The sequence below is a fragment of the Melospiza melodia genome, chromosome 5, assembly GCF_035770615.1.
Source record: "Melospiza melodia melodia isolate bMelMel2 chromosome 5, bMelMel2.pri, whole genome shotgun sequence".
Lineage (NCBI taxonomy): Eukaryota > Metazoa > Chordata > Aves > Passeriformes > Passerellidae > Melospiza > Melospiza melodia.
Genome location: NC_086198.1, coordinates 32,720,377 through 32,743,151, shown reverse-complemented (window position 1 = coordinate 32,743,151; position 22,775 = coordinate 32,720,377). Strand labels below are relative to the sequence as shown.

Here is a 22,775-nt window from a genome sequence, read left to right as displayed (position 1 = left end):
TATTATTTTTTTTCCCCTTGGAAAGCCGGGGAGCGCGCCGCGCGTCTCGCGACGGGAGCGTCGGGGACGGAGGCAGAGCCGGAGCCGCAGACGGGCCGGGCGGAGCCGAGCCGGTGTGGCGGCGGCAGCAGCAGCAGCAGCAGGTCAGCGGCCGGGGAGGGGCTGTGGGTTGGCCGGGTGCAGCGGTGGCGGCGCAGGCAGGGGGCGCTGTGGGCCCCTCAGCGCCGTTCCCGCCGCCCGCCCGCCCGCGCGCGGAGCTCCCCCCCCACCCCCTGACGCCCCCGCGCGCTCCCCTCAGGGCCGGGCCGGGGCGGGGCGGGCCCGTCGGGCCCCTCAGGTCACCGCAATGGAGCCCTGAGCCGCGCTGTGCCCGCCCCCCGCATCCTCCTCTCCCGGTGCCCGCGGATCCCGACCTGTGGGGCGCCTTCCTGAGGGCTGGCCACTGCCCCCGGGCGCTGAGGTGGTTCTGCCCGCAAGTGATGCGCAGGTGACTCTTGTGCGTGGTGTCGTGTCTTGGCGCCTGGTGAAATGAGGAACTCGATCTGAGGGGGCTTTGGGCCCCTCAGAGTTAGTCTGTGCTTGTTTTTTTAAGTGTTGTGTCGGTATAATCTGTAACTCCCTTCAGCAGTGACACCTGCAGTGGTCAGTACCTGGTCGTTGGTAAGTGTGTGGTGCTCAGGCTTCTCAGCATAAGTCAGAGCTAGAAAAATCTGTTTCACATTGTGGTCTGCCCCTTACTTGAGGAGTAAATAAGGTGAAGTTTTCCCATAGATTTTCAGTGGTTTTGGTCTAATGCAGCAGCTACCTGGGCCGCAGAACGCTTGGTTTTTGTAACCACCTCCACTCTGCTTCCATGTACTTATTCCTTCTGTTTACCTCCAGCAGCTCTGCTGCCTGTTCAGTTCCCTAATCACCTGGTTGTCACCACAGGGAAGAACCAGAAATAAGTTCTTAAAATTCACTTGTGTTTCTTGAGGGTGAGATATTGTGAAGAAATTGGGCTGTCCTTTTGTTGTCGTACAGGTGAATCCACCCAATCAGAGTCTGGTGCTGGCATATATTTTAATTATAACTACAGAAACGACCTCTGAGATCAAGTGCAACCTTTGGCTGATCCCCACCTTGTCACCCAGACCACTAAGTCCCACGTCCAGTCTTGAACAGGAATAAATCCACTTTGCCCCTCCTGAGGTGCCAGAGGGAAGGGCACAACCAGCACCCAGGGATCTCTCTAGGTGTGGGAACAGCTTTAACACTCATCACTGTCAAGTGGAAGCTAAGCCTTTTCTGCCTGTGGGCACACCAGTTTCATGAAATCCATGGAATGCCTTAAAACTGCAGATTAAAATAATGCATTGGTTTCATTCTGTAAAATGGGAGGGGAAAAGTAGAAGTTTTTCTGGTTTTAGATTAAGAAATTTTTGCTGGCCCCCATGTATTAACTCCTGTCCTTTGTAACCTTACTTTGCACAGAGAGACGTTTCAGGGCAGGGCAGGAACTTCAGCCTGCAGCTCTGCCTGTGTCTGTATTGGTGTCAAATGTTTCAGGATGTGTCTTTCTAAGTAGATTCAGGTTTGCTGAATACTTGCATTTATTCTGCAGTACATCCCTAGGGTTGCCCATGATTCCACAAAAACATTTTCATAGTACACAAAGTATTTTGAATTCCTCTTTTTTTTTTCTCTCATCCCCTTTTACCCCATTTTAATTTTTAAAATACCTGAGGCAAAAAAACATTTGCATCCGTGCTTAAAAGAATAAATTATATTTTATATCTGCACCGTGTTTCCTCCAGGCCTTGTATTACAGTTGAATTTTATTCTGTTTTCCAGATGTTGATAATAATAGAAACTGGGGTTGTGTGTAGGTTAGCGCTGAAATCTTTGGTTTTTATCGAGTCTATAGATGAGTGTGCAGCTGTGTTGTTTATTTGTTTATTTATTACGTCTTATCTTCGCTTTCCTGAAGTTCCTTCCTCCTGTTTAATTGTCCCCTCTTTTCTGGTTTCACTCTGGCACACACAGGCACTGCGATTTTATTTCTTTTGGGGAGAATGTTCTTTGCTTTATCAGTGTGAGGTTTTGCCCCTGCTTTTGCTTTGCTCTGATTTTGATTTGTTTATCACAGTAGTGCTGGTAGTGTGAGAGTTGGCATGTGAGGAACACGGGCTGCCTTACACCCGGGCACGTGGGCATTGCTGAACTAATTACTGGGGTTTTATGTACCTATTAATCATTGATATTTGCTCTGACTCGGGAGCAGCTTGAAGTGCTTTCCTCAAAGCTTCGTTTGTAAAGCACAAAGTGAGAGGAAAGCCTGGAGTGCAGCTTGCAGCTGCTTTTCCCTGTTCTGGGAAGGAAGTCCCCGAGCTGAGTGACTCAGAATGCTTTTTAAAACAAAGCTGTGCTGTCCTGGGCCACACTGAGGTGTTGCTGTGGTCCCTCCATGCTGTTCAGCCAGGACAGACAGCCCGTAGTGACATTTTACACTTGTGAGGCGCCTCAGTGCAGCCCTCAGCCGGTTACTAAAGGTGTTGCCTGCTGGTTATTAATCTGAAAACGCTGCTGTAGGCCTGGAGTGGAGCTTGAACTTGCTGAGCGTTTTACCTGGCTTATCTTTCCAAGGGTACTGCTGACCTTTCGCTATCTGGAGTCGGCAGCTCCCAGCGGGGGAGAAGCTGATCTCCGGCTGAGGAAGCCTCATTTGCACAAGAATTTGGGGGCCATTTCCATTTTGCCATCCTGTTGTCGAGGTGGGCTTCCTCTCTGATGGCGGTGCTCTGTTTCCCTCTCTGCTGCTGAAGTCTTTCATATGGTGATTGCGACATTAATGGCTTTAATTTTTGTGGTAATTTAATTTTCCAAAAGCTGTCTGCTTCTGGCAGCGCTGCATTGTTTTGCCGGTGTGAAATGAGGTACTGAAGTGGTGACTGGCAGGTCTCAGCTACAGCGAATTGAAACACGAACAAAAGAGATGAATCGGTGCAATAAAACGGTTTTATGTTTTTCAAGATGAATCTGTATAGCAAGTCACTTGGTTCTAGGTAGGGTTTATTCTCCAGGGGCCTGTTCTGGAGTTGTGACAGACCCGGGGTTGCCATTGGGGACTCTTTATTGACCTACTGCTCTTGGGCAGGGCTTTGGTAGCTGCTGGAGTGAGTGGTTTGCATTTTTGACATAATAAAGACAGTTTTGTAAAACCAGCCTTGCTGTTAGCAGATCTGCCACGATCCAGGCTAATATGAGGTTAGCTCTGAAGTGTGAAGTGCTCCTGGATTTTGTGTGTGATCTTTCTAGTGGTTTGTAGTGTGAGTTAAGGGGAGTGGAGAAAGAATTGTGTATCTTTTTTCAGTTCTTAGAAAAGCATGTTTATGAGGAGGGAAATTACCTGCTTTTCAGCTTCTGTTATTGTAGACTCTTTTTTGCAAGTAACTTGCTTTTCTGATGACAGGACAGAAGATTAAACCAGAACATTTACTCCTTGAAAAAAAACCCTTTTGTGTTTTTAAAATTATATTGATGTCTCATTTGGCAGAATGACAGGAATGGAGACTGAAACAGAGAGAGACAAAGCCATGGAAGAAGAAAGCACCGAGCAGAAGAAGGAAAGAGAGAAGAAGAAGAGGTCAAGAGTTAAGCAGGTGCTGGCAGATATAGCCAAGCAAGTGGATTTCTGGTTTGGTGATGTCAATCTCCACAAAGACAGATTTCTTCGAGAACAAATAGAGAAGTCCAGAGATGGGTGTAAGTTTATTTTCAGTATATTTCAGTAAACACTTGGGTTTCACTTTGTCCTTCCCTGTATTGCTGGCACCAGTGACAGGTTATTTTGAGGTGTGTTTCTTCTCCTGGGAAAGGCAGGAGTTCCATGCTGGGAATCAGCATCAGCAGCCCAGGAGGTAGAACCTGTACTAGATTTAAAAAAAATTCATTTGTTCTTGCTCTCCTCCTGTCCTGTCAACCCTAGGTCAAAGACATCTGCCAGGGCAGAAATGACTGTTTGGGAGACCTGATTTTCAGTGTCCATTCTTACATAATTTTAAGAACAAGGGATGAAACAAGAGTAATTTTGCCCTCAGAGGTACTGAACTTGTCTTGCAGGGTAGATAGATGCAGAAATCAAAATGTCACTCGAATATGTTGTTAAGCATAGGAATTTTGTTAATTTTCTCTCTACAGGTTTGGTGAGAACTTGTGTATTTGTTTCTAGGGTTACTGTGAGTCACTTCAGACAATTTTTTGTGGTTGGTTGAGCTCTTCTAAGGGCCCCCTTAAATAATTACTGAAGTAATAAAGAGGTAAAAATCACTCTGCATTTTCTAGAGATACTAGGCATGTGTAAATTTTTATTAAGACTAGTGCTACATTATTTTCTGTCCAGGTTTTAGCAGCATGACTGGTTAAAACTGAGGTGCAAGCAGGGGCTCTGTGTTGGCAGCACCAGGTTAAATACTCGATGAGTGGTCGAAGGACAGGCGTATTTTCAAAGCAAATTGTTTTTTGTGCTGTAAAACTACATCAGAAAAGGACATTTTCTTCCTTTCTTTTCAAAACCAGCAGTTATCAGTGGGGAGGTAAAAGAAAAAAATTCCTTTGATAGTGAGTGGTTAGCACAGAAGAAAACTAAATTTCACATGAAAACAAGTGCAGGAGAACACGTCACCTGATTTCATAATTACACTTTTTTTTTTCCCTAGATGTTGACATATCACTTCTTGTTTCTTTCAACAAGATGAAAAAATTGACTACTGATGGCAAGCTGATCGCTCGGGCAGTTAAAAGTTCATCTGTTGTAGAGGTATTGAACATCTCACCCTTTGGATTTGCTGGTGCTGGAAGAGTTCTGCTGGGGTGCTGAAGTCAGCAATAATCTCATGGAAAATCCTTCTTTCTCCCTGCTTTCAGCTGGATTTGGAAGGAACCAGGATCAGGAGACGGCAGCCCCTGGGCGAGTGCCCCACGGACGTGGACAGTCGGACAGTCTATGTGGTGAGGCTGGCCTTGGGTGTGTCCCTGTCCCTTTGTTCCTAACTATGGAAACTATTTGTGCATTAGAATTTTCCTTGGCTGCTGCTCATTGTGCATGTGAAAAACGCCAATCACTTGTTTGTAAAATTTTAAAAGTTTAATAGTAATAAAATGGTTATAAAAATAGTGCAATTAGAGTAATAATAATTTGGACAATTTGAATTAGGACAATATGAGACAATAGAGACAAAGAGTTACTGACCTCCGGGTGCCTTTTTCTAGGCATCACGAGCCCTTAAAAGCAACAGCCCGTTGCATATTCATACACTTCAGACATGATGCATAAATTCCATTCAAACACAGGATTCTGTCTGGTCATGTCAACTTCTTCCTCTGAATCCTAACAGCGCCTCCAAGGCGGGAAGAAGTTAGTTTCTTCTGATAAGAGGGCAATCAATGAAAGATTTAGGTGTGCTGTGGCTGTTATCTCGCTGCAAGTCCTTTCTTTAAAAAGTGTCCTACATAGCATCGTTTCTATTTTAACATTTTTTTATAACCTAAGACTATATTTAACACACTACTTAAGAGAATGAATACAGCATTGCTTTCCAACACAACACATATAATATTCATTTTAATATTTGCAAAAAGCCAGTCATAAAATATGCATTTTTCACAGTGCAGCACAGGTAAAACAAATTAATTCAGCATAGGCAGGTGAGCAAGAGCTGAGAGTGGCAGTGGCAAAAAAGGGCTTTGTTTGGTGCAGGGACTTCTTGTGCCAGCTTAAATGGTTTTGAATGCCAAGCCAAGTGCTGCTTCCCAGGCTGGAAAGGTGCAGTTTCCTTGCACTGAGCTATTGCTGTGTTCACTGGGCTTTTAAAATTCCGTTAGAGGTGCACCAGTGGTATTAAGAAATACTTGCTAATTGCATTAATGTAGTTGAAGCTTTCTAATAACAACTAAATTAGCTTTGTCAAACAGGATCTAGCTGCATTCCCAAGTTTATCAGGGTACTTTAAACAGCATTATCTCTTTAAAAGATCTGTTACTGTAAGTGCCTCTGCTTTTGTACACACACAAACACCATTCTTTTCAAGGCAGACTATACCTGAAAAATTTTAACTATCCTCCTAATAGCACACCTTGATACTGGCAGGACTGCCTAATTTAAATGAAAGTGGCTTGTGCTGATGGGATAAGTCTGCATCTCACCTTGGTATTTCAGCCGGGTCTGAGTGAAATGCTCTTACATTGTGGAGCCAACTGAGTGGTGGATTGGAAAGAAATCTGGTGGTTGAGCTTTTGCTTATTTAAACCCTGGGCAATTTTATTTACCAGATTTGAGGCCACTGTGGGATTTGCTTTGTCTCTATTTGCTTTGTCTCTATTTGCTTTTTATGACAGGTACAATTTTTGCTGTGTACCTGTAGCTGTTAGCAGCTGAGTTAGTATTTTCCAGACAGCGCTGAGTTTTCTGTGATAAACATACACAATAATCATGGCCAGAATGCCAGCCCATCCAGATAAGGAGGAGCTGATCTGCTCCGATGATTCCTTCCTTAACAAAAGCCCGGGAAAGGTGGTTGGCTTTTGTTTTTTTTTAAATACAATGTGCCAGACATAATATTTTCCTGGCATGATTACCGGGACTGCTTAGAACTCTGAAATACATTGTCTATATCATTTTTAGATAAGATACTTGAAGTTTTGAGTGACATTGTCCATAAAAAGTTTAAGAGTGTGACCAAATGTTTTGTAAATAACTGGTATGTGGAAATGGGGAGAGTAGAAGTAGCTCAGGTACTGCATTTTATATGCTTTACCACTGACTATTATACTATTAAAACTTGAAAAAAAACTTGAAGTAACTGGCCTTTCAATTTAAAGCCAAACTGTAATAAAATGTTTTTCTGAGGATGGCAAAGTTTATGAAAAAAGAAAATCTGAATGTGATAAGTGTTTCCCTACAAGGAGAACCTTTTAGTGCAGTAACTTGTGAAAAAGAAGTGAAATAGTGCCAACTCTGTTGTAGTTTAGGAATGAATTTGAGAGTGGGAATTGAAAGAGTTCTGTTGGGTCTAGTGAGATGTTGGTGTGACACGATTTCTGTGTGGCTGGGGAGGGGAAATGCTGGACTCAGACACCGTGTCTGCAAGCTGCTAAAACGTGTTGCTATATTAAGGACTTTATAGAAGTAAAAATCAGACAATTTTGTCATCCAAGAAGCTGCTGAAAAAGGTTCTGCTCATCTGACGGATTAAACTTGAAAATATTGGCTCCTGGTAAAAATTTTATCAGTAGTGATTCTTTACTGGCCTGCAGGAATTCTTTCTGTGATACCTTCCTGCTTTACCACCAATTAAAAAAATTAACTTGTGCTTTGCAGAGGGTAGTTCGAGACAAGCCAGTCTGGTATTTCCTCCAAGGTTTGAAATTTACCAAGAGATTTTGTGGTGCAAAGTCCAGCTGTGGGTGGGCTCTTGCTATCTGTCATGTGAAGAAGAGAAACATGTAAATGAAATATATAATGTATTTGTTATAGAATATGAATGCTCAGAAATCTGTTCTCAGGTCACTTTTTGCTGCCTGGATACTTTGCCTCTCAACGTTTTGATATCAAACTTCAATTTATTTTTTTTCCCCTTTAGGAGCTGCTTCCCAAGAACGTCAATCACAGCTGGATTGAGCGGGTGTTTGGGAAGTGTGGCAATGTCGTTTACGTCAGTATCCCCCGGTACAGGAGCACTGGGGATCCAAAGGGCTTTGCTTTTGTTGAATTTGAAACTAAAGAACAAGCAGAGAAAGCCATTGAGGTGAGTGCTGCTGCCTCTGCTGCTGCCATTGTTCCTGGAGACACATTGAGATATGAACGCTGTGCTCTTTACTAGGTCACCCACTGAATCTTAGAGAAATTCCCAAAATATCACCATTTTAAAGCTTCACTTAACAGGAGTTAGCTCTTCTTTCATGCTCCCAGACCTACAATTCTTTAAAGATTTAATTCTATTAATAACCTGACAACTTTCAAATATGGTGGTTTTTTTGGTAAGTAATTTGGTTGGCTGCTCTTGGCATCTTTTACAGAAAGAGATCTCTGTGAACAAAAAAAGAAAAATATGTTTAAATTTCATCAAGCAAGCACAATCATACCTAATTTTCTGTATTGAAATGTGATTTGAAAGTATTTATATATTGAAGTGTGATAAAGATTGTTGGTCTTAACTTTAACTTGGATGCAGACTTTTCAAAGAAAGTATGATTTTGTGGTTCTCAATTTCCTTGTGTTAGTTTTTGAATAATCCACCTGAAGAAGCACCACGGAAACCTGGGATTTTCCCCAAAACAGTAAAGAATAAACCAGTTCCTACACTGAATTCAAGTGACACCACTGTAGTAGGTAAGTGGTGCTAAGTTATTGGGATCAGGGAAGTGTTTTTCAGTTTCTTGGGTCAGTTTTGTGCCTCAGCTTCTGAAGAGAAAATTCTCACCTGCTGTGTTACTGCAGTTTAATTTCACGTGTTTTAAAAGCTTTTCATAAAAACAATTCATCTTGCTATGTTTGGCCAGCATGGGCTGAAGTATGAAAAATCTGCTGTCATTTACAAACCAGTATCCCAGATTTATGTTGCAACTTCATCACTAAAACCTCATTTTCCCTCATTTCTGGTGTTGTAATGCAATTTCCCATACCTCAGACACCCTCCTTCTTTTTTCTAAGACTGATGATAAATCACATTAATATTCCTCACTATTATCACCAATTCTGTATTATACCAGCAACTGTTAAGTGAAAACTAAAAAAAAATTAAATCAAACTAATCTAATCTAATCTAGTGTTGTATCATGGGCAGTTTTAAACGTTTTGTTTTTATTCCAGAAGAGAAGAAAAAGAAGAAAAAGAAGAAATCTAAAATCAAGAAAGAGAGTAATGCACAGGCAGCTGCAGAGCCAAAGGAATCCAACACTAACAACACAACAGAGGCAGCACCCAAGTCTAAAAGGCACAGAACCCCCTCAGAGTGTTCTGAGATGGAGGGAACTGAGCCCCCCAAGCAGCCCTCCAAAAAGGAAAAGAGGAAATGGGACAGAACAGAGAGCTCCGAGGTAACCTGGGAAAGCAGGCCAGGAAAGAGAAAAAGAACCACCTCAGGAGATGGTGAGACATCAGCTCCAAAAGTCAAGAAAACTGCTGAAAAAGATGAAGTTGAAACAATAAAAGAAGAAACAACAGAAGTTCCAAAAGATTCCAATGGTAAAAATTCTTGCCGCTTTTAATTATCATAATTTCTATGCAAGAATGAAATGAAATTGTAGAAATCCCTTATGAATGATAGAGTGGAAGCATTAGATCAGCTTGGGCATATCAGTGTTCCCTGCAGTTCAAATTAAACCTTGTTAGGAGCCACTCCAAGGAGAGGAGCTACACAGGGAATGAGGAAGAACTTGGAACACTAAAGTAGGGAAATCTAATCAGAAATCAAAATACTTCAAAGAAGTTCATATCAATAGAACTGTAAAGTATTGGTTAAACAGACAGCCTGGGCAAATGACACAGCCCGGGAATCTAGATAAATAAATTAGAATACAAAAGGGAAAGCATTTGTTGCATGAGATAAGAAAAGCTGCAGTGAAATGAGATTTGGTGTGAGGAAGTAAAGTAAACTTGGGTATTCAATTAAATGGACCAGAAGCAGTTAATACAAAGGAGCAGTAGATATTGAATGTGATGTTATTGTAATACAATGTTTAACTATCCGTGTTAAAATATTTTTTTTCGTTTGACCTTTTTTTGATATAGAAGTTTCTGCAGAAGAAGACAAAGACAAAAAAGACACATCCCTTTCCAAATCTAAAAGGAAACACAAGAAAAAACACAAAGAGAGACACAAAATGGAGGAAGAAGTCATTCCCCTCAGGGTACTCTCCAAGTAGGTGAAATAAATAACCCCTTTTCTGTGTTACCACTGATTAATTTTTCCTTAATGGTGGTACTAGGGAAATGCGTGGCTGGCTTGATTAAGAGACCTCCTTAATGAGAACAAAATCCCCCAATTTTTGATTCTTGTCACACCTACTGTAACTATGAAATAAACCCACAGGTTTTAATCTCGTTTTATGTTTGGCCTCTTCAGTGTTTAAACAGTTAATGCTGTTTATATATATACCTCGGGGATATTGTTAATATTGACTTGTGGTACCACATTTTTAATGTTTCTGAAATGTTTGAATGGATGTTTTTCTGTAGTATGCACTGTTTAGTCTCTTGTAGGAAATTTAAACCATGTTTTGTAAAGTTTATTGAAGTTTTTATTGCTTAAAAATTTAATTCACCATATTTCAAACATTTAATGTTATTTTTTCCTGAAGTCTTGGTACGTCTGACAGTCCATCACCATTGCTAAAGTGCAATTCCAATTTTTACACAACAGAGTTGCATATTAGCAACAGTATTAGCCTGTAGCAAGAAGAGTAAAACACCAGGTTGAATTTTCATAGCTTGACGGGTAGAATTCTGCCAACCTTATAATCTAAAAGTGTTGGGCTTTTAGGAGTCACCACAACTAAAACATGGAAGCACTTACTTTTTAGGCATCCAGCAAGTACCTCCATGTTAAAGTAGAGGGGGTCCTCGGCGCCTCCTGCTGCAATATTTTGATTTATTTAGAAACACATTTATTATTTGATACATTTCCAGAGTGTTGAGATTAAAAGGATTCACCACCACTAAAACATGGAAGCACTTACTGTTGAGAACCAAAGCAAGCACATCCACATTTAAGTTGTGGGGGTCCTTCAAGGGAAAAACTACAAAAAATTAAAACAAAACCGCAGTAACAAAAACCATTTATGCACATTTCCTGTAAACGCCTTCGAGCATTAGGATCCACCGCCACTGAAACATGGAAGCACTTACTTTTTTAGGCAGCAGGTACCTCCATGTTAAAGCAAAGGGAGACCTTCAAAATGAAAAAATCGCTTCAAATGAACTTTAGGCACTTAGAAAAAGATCTGCTCACAGCTTTATTTTTTCCCAGATCTAAAAAGCTTCAGGATCTAATCATCTTCAACCGAAGTGCAGGTCAAAAAAAAAAAACAAAAAAAAACCAAAAAAACCCATGTAATCCAGGATGAAGTTTCAGGATTGCGATCAGGATTCACCTCTACTAAAACATGGAAGCACTTACTTTTTCTATATCACAGAAAGCACCTCCATGTTAAAGTAAAAGGGGTCCACAAAAAAAAAAAAAAAAGGTTGTCCTCTGCCGTGGGCATTCTGAGCAAACTGCAACAAACACAAAGAGTTTTGGTTAAAGGTTATTCAATTGTAGCAAAAGGGTAAAAAGTAAAATGTTTAAAGAGTATAAGCATTGCAAATACTTGCCTGGCTCAGGCTCCATGATCTCCTCTGCTTTGGCTGGGCGAGTCACAAAGTTCCTCCTTGAGCTTGTATTTATACCAAACCTTGCTATGGGATGGTGTTGCCTTTTTATCTCCAAGAATCATTACGTGGCTCTTTTGTTATTTTAATGTCTTTGCTCCGTTGAGAATGTATGATCCTGGGCGAGTCTGGATGCTTTTTTGAAGTATACAGTTGTCAGTGTTAACAGCTAAAACCATTACCAGAAGATATCCTCCTCTTTAAAAATCCTCTATCAGCTTGTTTGATAGCACAGATTAGGGTAACAATGAGTCGTTCTCACAGTGCCACTGCGGGCATTGTGTTGCTGTGGAGCAAAGCTCTGGCTGTTTGCAGAAACATCTCCATGTTAAATGTATGTAAATATAGAAATTGCTTCCATGGGGAGGATTTTTGAACCAAAATGCATTTGAATAGGGAGGAATGTCCTTATCTCGGTAGGTTTTTGGTGAGTTTAACTAGTTGTTGATTTTCCAGCAATGATTTTTTTCTCGAAAATGAATGACTGATTCTTAATGTAGTGACACAGGAGTGGGTTCACTGAACTAATTCACTGAATTGAGAGTTCACTGTCTCTGAATTGACTCGGAATTTGGTGCCTGTGCTCTGTGTAGGTCCAGTGGAAACCACAGTTCACCAAACTCTTCTCAATGCTGTCTGAATTTAAAGCACATTTGAAAGCCACTCTGTTGAAATGATAGGTTGATGTTGCTGGAACTCTCTAAAGCAAAGCCATGGGAGATTGAGTTAGGGAAAAAATTGAATTTGACCAAAGTGCAGGGACATCTCTGGTGGCAGAATGGTCTGCACTGTTCACCAAGTCCACCTGAAGCTGTTTGTAACCTATTCAATTACCTGTAAGTTTCTAAACATCAGTTTTTGTTTGCAACTGACATCCTGTGCCTGTGTTGCTGCTTTTAGGACCGAATGGATGGATTTGAAGCAGGAATATTTGGCTCTGCAGAAAGCCAGTATGGCCTCCTTAAAGAAAACCATGTCTCAAATCAAACCTGAGCCCGTGGGAGAAATGGAGACGGAGTCTGGTGTGCAGAAATCTGAAAATGACAAAAGTAATCCTGGGTTTTGTCTTTTTTCCTTAGTGTTTCCTGTATGCAAACAGAAGTGGTGCAAGACCCTGGTCTTGCAGAAACACTTGCAGAAGGTTTTGTTTTGTAAAATGCTGCTGTTTTCTCAAAATGTCACATAGTAAAAGTTACCCCCTGACTATATTTTGGTGGTTTTGGTACTAAGGAGTTATGTAAGAAAATACTAAAGTGATTTCAGCATATTGCAGCATATAGCACTTCCCAGGCTTATGGATATATTTAGGGAGTTGTCATGATTAGGCCTCAGAGTGAATGAATAATCAGCTGTCTTGGTGCAGCATCTTGGGCCAGACCAGCTTGGGTTTAACTGTCCCAGAGGTATTAAAAAAACAGCTTGAAAGTGGACTTTATCAGCTCTAGGGGTAAGAGCTTCGAAAATGTATCTTTGTAGATAAATTTCTACTTTTATTTCTGGTTTAGAATTCTTCTTTATTTTATTTCCTCTGAATACACTTTGTGTCTCTTCACTAAAGTCCACACTGATGTTCCAATGGCCCTCTGCATGTTTTTAATCATCACTCTATAACTGCGGGGTTACTATTGGTACGATATAAAATGTCTTTGTAGGAAGAACCCTATGGACTTTAAAAATGTCTCAAAGACTTTTTCTTGAAGCTGATTTTTTTACTAAAATTGGTTTGAACCTTTGGATAATCATGACCTAATCATAAACCTCAAACTGCAGTAACAATATTTGATGCTTATTTACTCTGTTACTTCTGTGCTTTCATAATGTTAAATGTTTTCAACCTAATAAATATAAAAACTTTTTTCTATTTCCCCCCACCCTGTTTTTAACTTTTTCTGGTTTTTCTCCAGCCACCAGTGAAGATTGTGCCCCTCCCGCCAAGGCCAACACAATGGGGCCTCAGTTTGTCAGCGGAGTAATTGTGAAGATCATTAGCAGCGAGCCCCTGCCGGGCAGGAAGCAGATCAAGGTAATGCCTTTGTAACCTCAGGGTAGCTGTTAGCCTTTCCTCCTACCCTGCCCCCCAAATCTTTGAATATGGAATACCATTTCAGCCAGACACACTAATTTTTTTTTTGTCTTTTTTTTGCCTATTTGGCCGGTAGCTGAGTAAAAATTTCTTGGTGTCTGTAAATGGCGGATCTTTCAGTGGCGAAATAGGTTAAAGAAGGATGTCTCACAGTAAAACCAAGCCTGTAGTGTGCTTGGAGCAATGTCAAGTTTATCATGAAAATATTGAGGAGAATAAGCAATGCTCTGGTGCTTTCCAGTTAAAAAAAAGGAGCTGGAGACTTCTTCAGTGTTCTGCGTTTGTCACTGTGCCAGTCACCCTGACAGGAGGCTTTGAAAAGTTTATGGTGTTTTTATCATTAGCAGGAATTTGGAGGCAGGAAAATGCTCTCTGCATGAGAAACCAATTTTCTTGATTTCAGAAAGATTTTTTCAATGACAAAAACTCCATTTCAGGGAGAATGACAGGAGTGGAACTTGTTGATCCAGTCACTTTTCCTAATGCAAGTTTTGTGCGATGACACAAACCAAAAGTTACACATCAATTCTTTTTAAGGAAAATACCAGTTTTTAAGCTTCATTCTTTTGAAATGGAAATATTAAGAGTTTTCCAGAGGAAATAACAGGTTTTTTCCAGATCCTGAATTTTCCATTAATGTTACCCAGGGCATTTTCTTTCCCAAATTGCACTTTAGGATGAGTAACAACTGCAAAGACTTTGAACAACTTGAACTCAGGTTGGTGCACACACATACCCAGCCCACTCAGAACAGTCAGGGAATGGTTTACAATTCCATCTCTGATACTGTTTATCAAACATTTGTAACTAGGGAAGCCATTTTGAGTCAGCAGCTGCTTGCAAGTGTGTGAGGCTTGGTGTGTGCATGAACCTAAGCAACATGGGAGACTCTCTCACTGAAACACTCATCACTGGTGCTGGGGTTTCATTTTTCTCTGAGTGTTTGAAGGCAGCTGACTGCTGGAGACACAGAGAGAATGGCACAAGTTGTTCCTGTAACCTCTGAGGGCCTCTTGGACTGCAGGATATTCCTCACTGGGTTTTAAATTTGTGTCACATCCTGATAGGCTGTGGGCAGTGGGAAAGCTTAGTATTCAAAAAGCAGAAAACTTAAATTCTTTTAAATTCTTGTGATATTTCTTTCCATTTTTTTTTTTTTTTTTTTTTTTTTTTTTTTTTGCTTTTGTTTTTGTTTTGTTTTGTTTTTTGGCCAAACTTTGTGGAAGGCAGAAGTGCAATCAGATGTGACTTTGCTGTGTTTCTGGGCTGTCAGCTGCAGCAAACTGCCACCAAGCCCTGCTTCAGGCCCTTTTCCCCCTCATACTTCCAGAACCGAGCTGCATTTCTCTTTGCATGGAAGCAGTGATTGCATGTCACACTACTTGGGAAGGTCTTTGCAGTGTAGTTAAAATATTATTTTGATGTTCTTATTTACACTTCTCTGCTTCCCTGTTTTGCCCTCAAGGTGCTCCTCAGAGCTACTCACTTTTGCCAGCTCCAAGGAACTCTTTGGTTTGTTTTAGTTTTCCATGAAAGGATGACTTTGGGATAACAGAATAAAGCTGAAAAGTAGCTTTTGTTGACTCTCAAATGATCTTAACAGCTTTGTCACTTAATTTTTGTTGTGTTTTAAGGCTGCCCTTGGTAGTGGAGGGTTAAAAGCAGTGTGTGATTCCTGAATAGAAGCATCTTACTTGAGCTGCCTGCTGTGAACAAAATTGACTAGGAATGTGTGGTCCTACCTAATTTCCCTAACAGCGGGAATTACAAGTGAAGTGCTTCATCTGCAAAAGCATTTGTGACTCTTCTCCCTTCTGCTGTCACTGAAAATTTTCAGGCAGAGGTCACTTCATAAAGATAGAGTTGTTTAACTACTGCTCCTTTCTCAAATCCTCTGCCATGCATGAGCTTGCTTTTGTGCATTTAATGTGTAGAATCAAGTCTGATATTTTTCTGGTAGACTGAGATCAATCGATGTTCTAGTGCACAGTTTTTACTTTTGAAAAAAATCCAATACAGCATTGGAATAAATGGGTGATGCTCCATTAGTAAAATGATACCATAAAGTTTCCAGGAATTACTGCTTTAAATTGTTAATGGGAGGGCAGGATGAGAGATAGATGGGAAGATGTTGCAGGCTCATAAATCAGAATTCAGTTATAACCTTCTTAGGAAAAAATGTTAATTCAAAACTCTTTTGACAAGGGATTGATCGATTAAATGACAAAGTTCAGTTACTGCCTCCTACTTCATGACCTTCTTGAAAATGTTAACGACCTCCAAATGGAATGGTCAAAAGTCTCTCTTTTTAAGTTCTCTTTTTGAAGGCTGATTTATGGTGTGTGTTGTGTCATGCTCTGACAGGATGCTCTGGCAGTGCTGGCTGAGGTGGCTTATGTTGACATGCTGGAGGGGGACACCGAATGCCACGTCCGTTTCAAGACTCCTGAGGATGCACAGACTGTCATGAAATCACACAAAGAAATACAGATCAAAAACAACTGGAAATTCGAAGTTCTCACTGGTAAGACTTCTTTTTTTTCATGAAAGTATGGAAGAAGCCTTAATTACTGTGAAAGGGATCATTCCTGATGAATTTATGGATATATTTAGGTGTCGCAAGAGAAAAAGATTGCATGTTTAGTAGTTTTATTTTCTGGGAGTCTTCTTGTTTTGCAATTACTCTGAAATTGATAAAACAAGAAGGGATTTTATGCCACCATTCGGAGCAAAATGATGATTTTTGCTTGCTGTTGCAGACTTAATTTTGTTCTTTTTAGATGGATTTGCTTCACTTTCAGTGGCAAAGGACTATAGAGCCTAATTCACATTGCAGCTTTATGAATAGAACATTCTGGTAATGCAAAAGAATTTTAAAGGAAGACTTGGTTGAAAATACTGAGCATATGTGTGAAATGACATGGCAAGGATCTAACAGCACAGATACGCTTAAAGTGGGTTTTAGCACTTACCCACTAATTGATCTTTATTTTTCAGGAAGTTGAATAATTTAGGCCAGAATAGGAAGGGCTCTACTTTTCAACTTCATTTTAATGTATGTTGTTTCTTTCTGAAATGACTGCTGTTCTAAAATTGTATTTTGTATTAGACTGGATTAGTTTGCCAAGTGTGGAGAACCCTCTTTGTGGGAGTGAGGGATAGAAATAAAGAGGAAGCCTGTCAAACTTGCTGTGTTCATTAAACTTTTGTCTTTGAAAGATGCACCAAAAACTGTAATATGGAAAAAAGAAAACCAAACAGGTTAAACAGTCAATATGAGACTGCCTCATCTGTATTTATATATTTCACCCCACACTTGCCCAAATCATGGTTTAGGACTCAGTCTGCTGGGTGCAGGGATGTAGATGCCAGTAAAGGATTGCAGGAGGAGAAGCTTTGATGGAAGCATTAACCTTCATGATGATATCAAAGTTAATTGAAGCTCGAGACTCAGTGAGTGCTGCTAATGTCATTTGGAGATAGATTTGTCTCCTGTGTGCTCTCTGTTTCAAACATCCAGAAATAACCTCAAATTTTGTGTTCTACAGCTGTGTGCTCTTTGTCTGTTTGTCTCTGGTTTCGTGTCCTTACATCAGAGTGTAGTAGGAGATTAGGAGTAAGTACTACATTGTAGGAGCATTCCATTCATGGTCTTAAGATTTTTTTTTTCTAACTGGCTTATTGAAATGAGAATGGAAAAGCTTTCCAGGAATGCACAAAGGACTCACAGTTAGGATTTTTGTTTTACTTGGTGGCAGAAGGTGAGAGATGAAAAGGAAAGAATCCTTAATGCTCTCTACAGCAGGGACTAAGATTTCCCAGTAGTATTTTACTCTTCAGGATTTGACTTTAAGTATCTTCAGCTTGGCATCTGGCAAGGTGGCAAGCATCTGTGATCACGTTGAGATGTCAACTTCTGCAGGAATCTCTTCTGAGATCATTCAGAAACTTCCCTGTGGCTGAAGATGAACCCTGAGACCATGCAAAATGATATCACAAAATTCCCATTGTGATAATTACATCACAAACCAGAAAGAACAGTGGCAAACTGCTGCTTCCTTGCAAAGTAGCTGCTGAGAAGAGCTGCAGAATTTTCAGAATTTTTTGCTTTTGTGTTGCTGCCCATGTTCAAATATTCCTGACAGCTCATGAAGTCCCCAGGCAATGGTTTTGATGAAACAAAATAGTCTCAATTGTTCTTACAGTAATTACTTTTTTTTTGTCTCCTGTTTGGTAGCTGTTTAAAATGTGTCAGAGGTTGAGTACATCAGTAAATCAAAGGGGTCTGTGTGTGCTCTGATGAAACTTCAGCTAAAACTGATGACAGCAATTCTATATGGCTTCTGTGGATAGGAAATTTAAGACTACTGTTGGGTTTCTGAAATACTTGTTGGGTTTCCCTAACAGATGTTTTAATGAATGGGAGAAGTGGATGCACTTCTGGTGGCTGTGTTTATTGACATTGCTCCATGTCCATTTCCCCCAAGGTGACCACGAGCAGCGTTACTGGCAGAAGATCCTGGTGGACAGACAAGCTAAGCTGAACCAGCCTCGAGAAAAGAAGCGGGGTACAGAGAAGGTAACCTGCAAATCTCAGCTCTTCCCTCTGCAGCCAGGGCTGAAAATACGACCCTGCTTCTGCATTGCTCCACGTGGTTTGACACTCTGTGAATTTAATTCTGAGAAATCACTTCCTACTGACCTGGCAGCGGGGTTTTACAGCCACAAAATACAGAGTGTGGCTGTCTTGCTGCAGCTGACAAGTGCAAGGCTTGTCGTTGCAGGGACAACTGGAGAAAGTTAATGACTAAAGGCCTGAACTTCATTTGTAAGCTGGATTTCTTTTGAAACACTGTCTGGATGAGCTCATTAATAAGTTAAGTAGTCTTGATGTGCTCTAGTGAAATCAAGTCTAGTGCTGCACTCTTAAATCTCTACTGTGATCCAGAAAATAATTTTCTTGAGAATGAATCTCATTTCCCTCACCATTAACACAGTTTTATTTTGCTGTAGTGAATCCTGTGTGTTCCCAGAGTGGTCAGGAGCCCCTGCTCTGCCCCAGCCAAAGCTGGCTGCTGCTGCCAGCATCCATGGCTGTGCAGCTTCCAGTTCCAAACTGAGGACACTGCAGCCTTCTCCTGGCTGTGCCTGTGGGCTGCAGGCTTGAGGGAGTGTTGCAATGAACTTGCAGCCTCTGCTGCAGCCCCAGCAGCTCCTTCCTGCATGAAGGGTTCCTTGACTAAGCCAGGCAGATCCCCGACTTGACAGAGAGGAGCCAGAGAGTATGTCACAGACGTTTTATTGCCAGGTTTGCTTCACACACAATCCAGATAAGGTTTCTGAGTTGGCTTTAGCCTGAATTTTTTTTGCTGTGGCTTGCAAAACTTCAGAATCATCTGACCTTAATTATTTGTTGTTGACTTTGGAGACTCTTTGTTTCCTGGACATTAGGGAAAGAATCCTGTCCCACATAAAATGGAAAATAAATATTTAATTGACCTAAAGGAGCAGCAGCCATACAGGCCAAAACCTTATCTTGTACAAGGCATATTTTGCATGTCTTATCCTGTTTGTGTGAATGTTCTTTCAGAGATCCTGTGGACAAATGAGTTGAGTTTTTTTAAACAAAGATGTGCATAAAGAATTTGCCCGAATGTCTAATTTAATTTTCATGAAAGCCTGAAAATGGCATTGATTCGAGCCATTTTTCTTTAATGTAAGCAGAAAAGGAATTTGGAATTTGAAAACCACAGCTTTAGAACATTTTTCTGATTGCTGCCAGGATTTTTTTTTTAATGTACTTTTACTTTTTTAAACCAAAGGTGCCAGTGAGACCTTTGACTTTAATTTTGACTGTAGGAGCCGTTGCTATCAAGTTTCTCTTCTTCATCTTTTGAAGATTGGTATTTGTTGACCAAGCTGGTGTAAATTGGGCAGTAATGTACCTCATCTAGGCTTGCAAATACAAACTGTCTCGGTTCTGCCTAACAATTGGCAGGACAAGGATGCAAAGTCCTGCTCCTTCCCCCTGCCCATCACCTTGCCACACAGGGAGGTGTGAACTTCAAAGCCAGGGAATTCTATTTAAATGCTAAAGCTGTTTAGCAAAACATCAAGACAGGAATGCCTCGCTGCAGTCAGTGAGTTTTAACCCCTTCGTCTCTTTTACACAGGCTGTATTCCTGAAATACCGACTGATAATATAAATATATTTTTCTGTTCATTAATATTTTCCCATTTGAAAATTTTTCCTTAGTACTTCCAAGATGATTTCTTCTGAAGGTCTCAAAGGTAGAAAGAAGCAGTATAATAATTCATAATTTAACATACTCAATAAAATTTGCCATTAGTGTGCCTTTCTGTTCTGTTGATGACATTTGAAATCCCTTACACCATTTTGAAGTGGAACTTTTTGCCTGTTAGCTGCATTATGATTGGAATTAAGGCATCTTATATTTTCTTTGAATCAGTGTTGAAATGCATGGACAGTTGAGGCAATCTGAGATTCCATTTCTTCTAAAACATCCAGGCCCATTTTGCTTTCCTCAGGATAAGGGTTGAGGATCACTGCAGCAGACAGCTGGTGCAGTGCCCAAAACTAAAGCAAGTGGTAGAGATTTCACTTCCTGAATCAATCAAAAATATTGGTGACAATCTACCAGGCCTGGAGGGAAGACAGAGACACCTTTTCATTCCAAAGGATGGCCAGGCCTTTTCTGAGGGGCCTTGGGATATCCTATCTCTTTTGGACATACGGTTTATTATGGGAACTGTGCCAGTGGAAGTGAAACCTTTCCCTGGTGTCTGTGGAATAGCTGGATCCCTCTTTGCATTCTGGAGTAGCCCTGTGCTTACACGGAGGTGCTGCTACTGGATTGATGAGCTAGAAATGGAAATCCTCTTGCAAATTCTCTGATAGAAACACTGAGCAATATGAACTGGGCAGCTCATATCTTAGAGCTTCCCTTCCCACATTTGGCACTCTCCATCCTGTACGCTGAAGGATTACACCGCTGTACTCTGCCTCCTCTTAGGGCTGAACTGTTTTAAACTGGACTTTTTTAGGCACCAGAGAATAAAAGTTAGCCATCTTGAGGTCAGTTTCATTGCTGGAAACTGCTTGGGAAAGCCTCAAATCTTGCCTGCCCCAGGGAGTGCAGCAGCACAGGGTGCCATCTCCATGCTGTGTGTGGGACTCAGCCATATGCAGAAGTAATAAATAATTTGATTTGTATGTGAACAAATCTGGCACCCTGGATTGCCTGGGCGCAAGTGACCTCATAACTCCAGCTAGTGTGGTTGAGTAGTCCCCAGCAGAGAAGTTGCTCTGGGCTTTAGTTTGGTTTTGTTGTTGTTTTGATTTGTTTGGTTTTTTGAGGGAATGGTGACTTTTTGTTTGTTTTTTTTTTGTGGGGGTTTTAAAAAAAAATGGTGGTATTTCGGCATTTTTGTGTGATTTCTTGTGTTGGTTTGTGGTTCCTGTGTGTGTGGTTTTGTGTATATTGTGGTGGTTTTTGTGAGTTCTATACATGCCTCTGCCTGCTGTTTTTGTGGGATTTGGTGATTTTATATGTACTTAGAGTTCTCTTCATGTACTGGGACTTTGGAGTTGTTTTGAGAGGTTTGGAAAAGTTTTGGTAATTTTTTTCCTTTTGGGTATCTTTTTTTGGCAGATTACATATTTTCAGGGGTTGGTTTTGGTGTTTCTTAGTGGGTTTGGGTTTTTTTCTGTTATTTTTAGGGAGCCTGGTGGGTTGTTTTTTTTTTTTTAAGGGGGGAGTTGTGTGTTCTGTATGTGCCTTTGAGTGTTCCTGTGTTGGATTCTGTGGGGGTTTTATGTGCCCTCAGATTGTGGTGTTGTGTTGGTTTGTGGTGTTTCTCCACGAGTTTTTTTGTGTACTTTCTTGTGTTGATTTGTGGGTTTTGTGGTTTGTGTGTGTGTTTTTGTGGTGTTAGGGGAGTTTGTGGTTTCATGTTCTTGTGTGGGTTTTAGGGGTTTTGTGGTGGCTGTGCGTGTTCTTATAGGAGTTTGTGGTTTCAGTGTCAATGTTTTTGCCTGGGTTTAGGATTTTTTATGACATGTGAGTTTTGTGTGTGTTTTCAATGTGTTTGTGTATTTGTTCATGTATGGGGTTTATGAGGATTTTTATTTTGTGTGTGTTTCTTGTGGTTTCTGTGCTTCAGTGGTTTTTCTTCAGTGCGTTTGTGTGGAGTTTCTTTGGTGTGCTGGGGATATATGTGGGGGTTTTTCCTGTTTAAAATTCCACAATATTCATAAAGCACTCTTTTTGGCTTTTTTGTGATTTGACCTTGTTTTTTCTACATCAGTATCCAAATGAATCTAATAAAAGGATAGAATTTTAACTTGCTGTATGAGGCTGTATTTTAGGATTTTGGAATTGCCATTTCGATGTCTTCAACCATGCTGGGAGGAAGGAGGAAGAATAGAATATATTATGATTATAAGGTCAAATCCTAACAGTATGGTTTTCCTCTGATCTTCCCATCATTTCTGCTGCTTGCAGTTGATTGCCAAAGCTGAAAGGATGCGGCTGGAGAAGACCCAACAGACAAGCAAACACATTCGCTTCACTGATGACAACTAACAGGGCTGATGTGGCTTGGAAGTGAACTGCAGCTGTTCCAGACAAAACATCCAGCACCAGCCCCCACAGCCACTGCTGCTTCCAGCAACCCAGCCCAGGCCCTTGGAGCCAGAGCTCTGCAGACTGCAAGTGTGATGATTGGTTCTGAACCCCATTTTTACTAGGCTGAATGTTTACTGCTTCTGAGCCCTTAGGTAAAGCTTTTTGGAACAAGTGTATTATGAGATCTTCCTTTAGTTCACTTCCACTTTGTTGGGATTTTCTCTTTTTTTTTTTTTTTTTTTTTTTTTTTTGTTTGTTTGTTTGTTTGTTTTGGTTTTGGTTTTGTTTTTTTGTATGTTTTATACACTAGGTTATAAAATAAAATGCTTGAGAATTTCAGTTGTGTATCTCTAATTCTTCCATTTGCTTTTTATGAGACTATAAATAATAAAAGTGGTAAATGCTACATAAACCTCTTTAGGCCTCCTTTTAGTCCATCTAGCTGGTTTGAAAATAGAGGAAAGTAATCTTTTGTTATTTTCAAGTGGGTAGGAGTGGCAGGAAATCTGCCATTGAGGAGTTTGGAAGGAAATTTACTTGTATAAATACACACTAAACTGAATTTAGACTTTTTTATTTTTTAGAGAAATCTTCAGAAGAAGAAATAAGAGTGTGTTTGGTACATCTCCATCTT

At 40.7% G+C, this 22,775-nt stretch overlaps 1 protein-coding gene across 3 annotated transcripts; it reads left to right on the top strand.

Moving 5' to 3' along the window:
* Positions 1–41: 41 nt before the first annotated feature.
* LARP7 (La ribonucleoprotein 7, transcriptional regulator) lies at positions 42–22,553 on the top strand. 3 transcript variants are annotated; one of them, XM_063156880.1, is made up of 13 exons: positions 42–143; positions 3,536–3,744; positions 4,698–4,798; positions 4,906–4,989; positions 7,620–7,784; positions 8,260–8,368; positions 8,849–9,223; positions 9,770–9,899; positions 12,311–12,459; positions 13,315–13,433; positions 15,858–16,017; positions 17,981–18,072; positions 22,019–22,553. In XM_063156880.1, the coding sequence occupies exons 2-13, from the start codon at positions 3,537–3,539 to the stop codon at positions 22,097–22,099; spliced, it is 1,773 nt and encodes a 590-aa protein (XP_063012950.1). In that variant the 5' UTR covers positions 42–143; position 3,536; the 3' UTR covers positions 22,100–22,553. The 3 variants fall into 3 exon arrangements, with proteins under 3 accessions (XP_063012950.1, XP_063012949.1, XP_063012948.1); XM_063156879.1 differs by lacking the exon at positions 42–143 and adding an exon at positions 348–487 and having other exon boundaries at positions 8,852–9,223; XM_063156878.1 differs by lacking the exon at positions 42–143 and adding an exon at positions 348–487.
* The last annotated feature ends 222 nt before the right edge of the window (positions 22,554–22,775 follow it).

Excerpts from the sequence above, each read along its gene's own strand:
- LARP7 (XM_063156878.1), top strand. Across the intron at positions 3,745-4,697 it reads AGAGAAGTCCAGAGATGGGT|ATGTTGACATATCACTTCTT; the intron begins GTAAGTTTATTT and ends TTTTTTCCCTAG. Across the intron at positions 4,990-7,619 it reads ACAGTCGGACAGTCTATGTG|GAGCTGCTTCCCAAGAACGT; the intron begins GTGAGGCTGGCC and ends TTTCCCCTTTAG.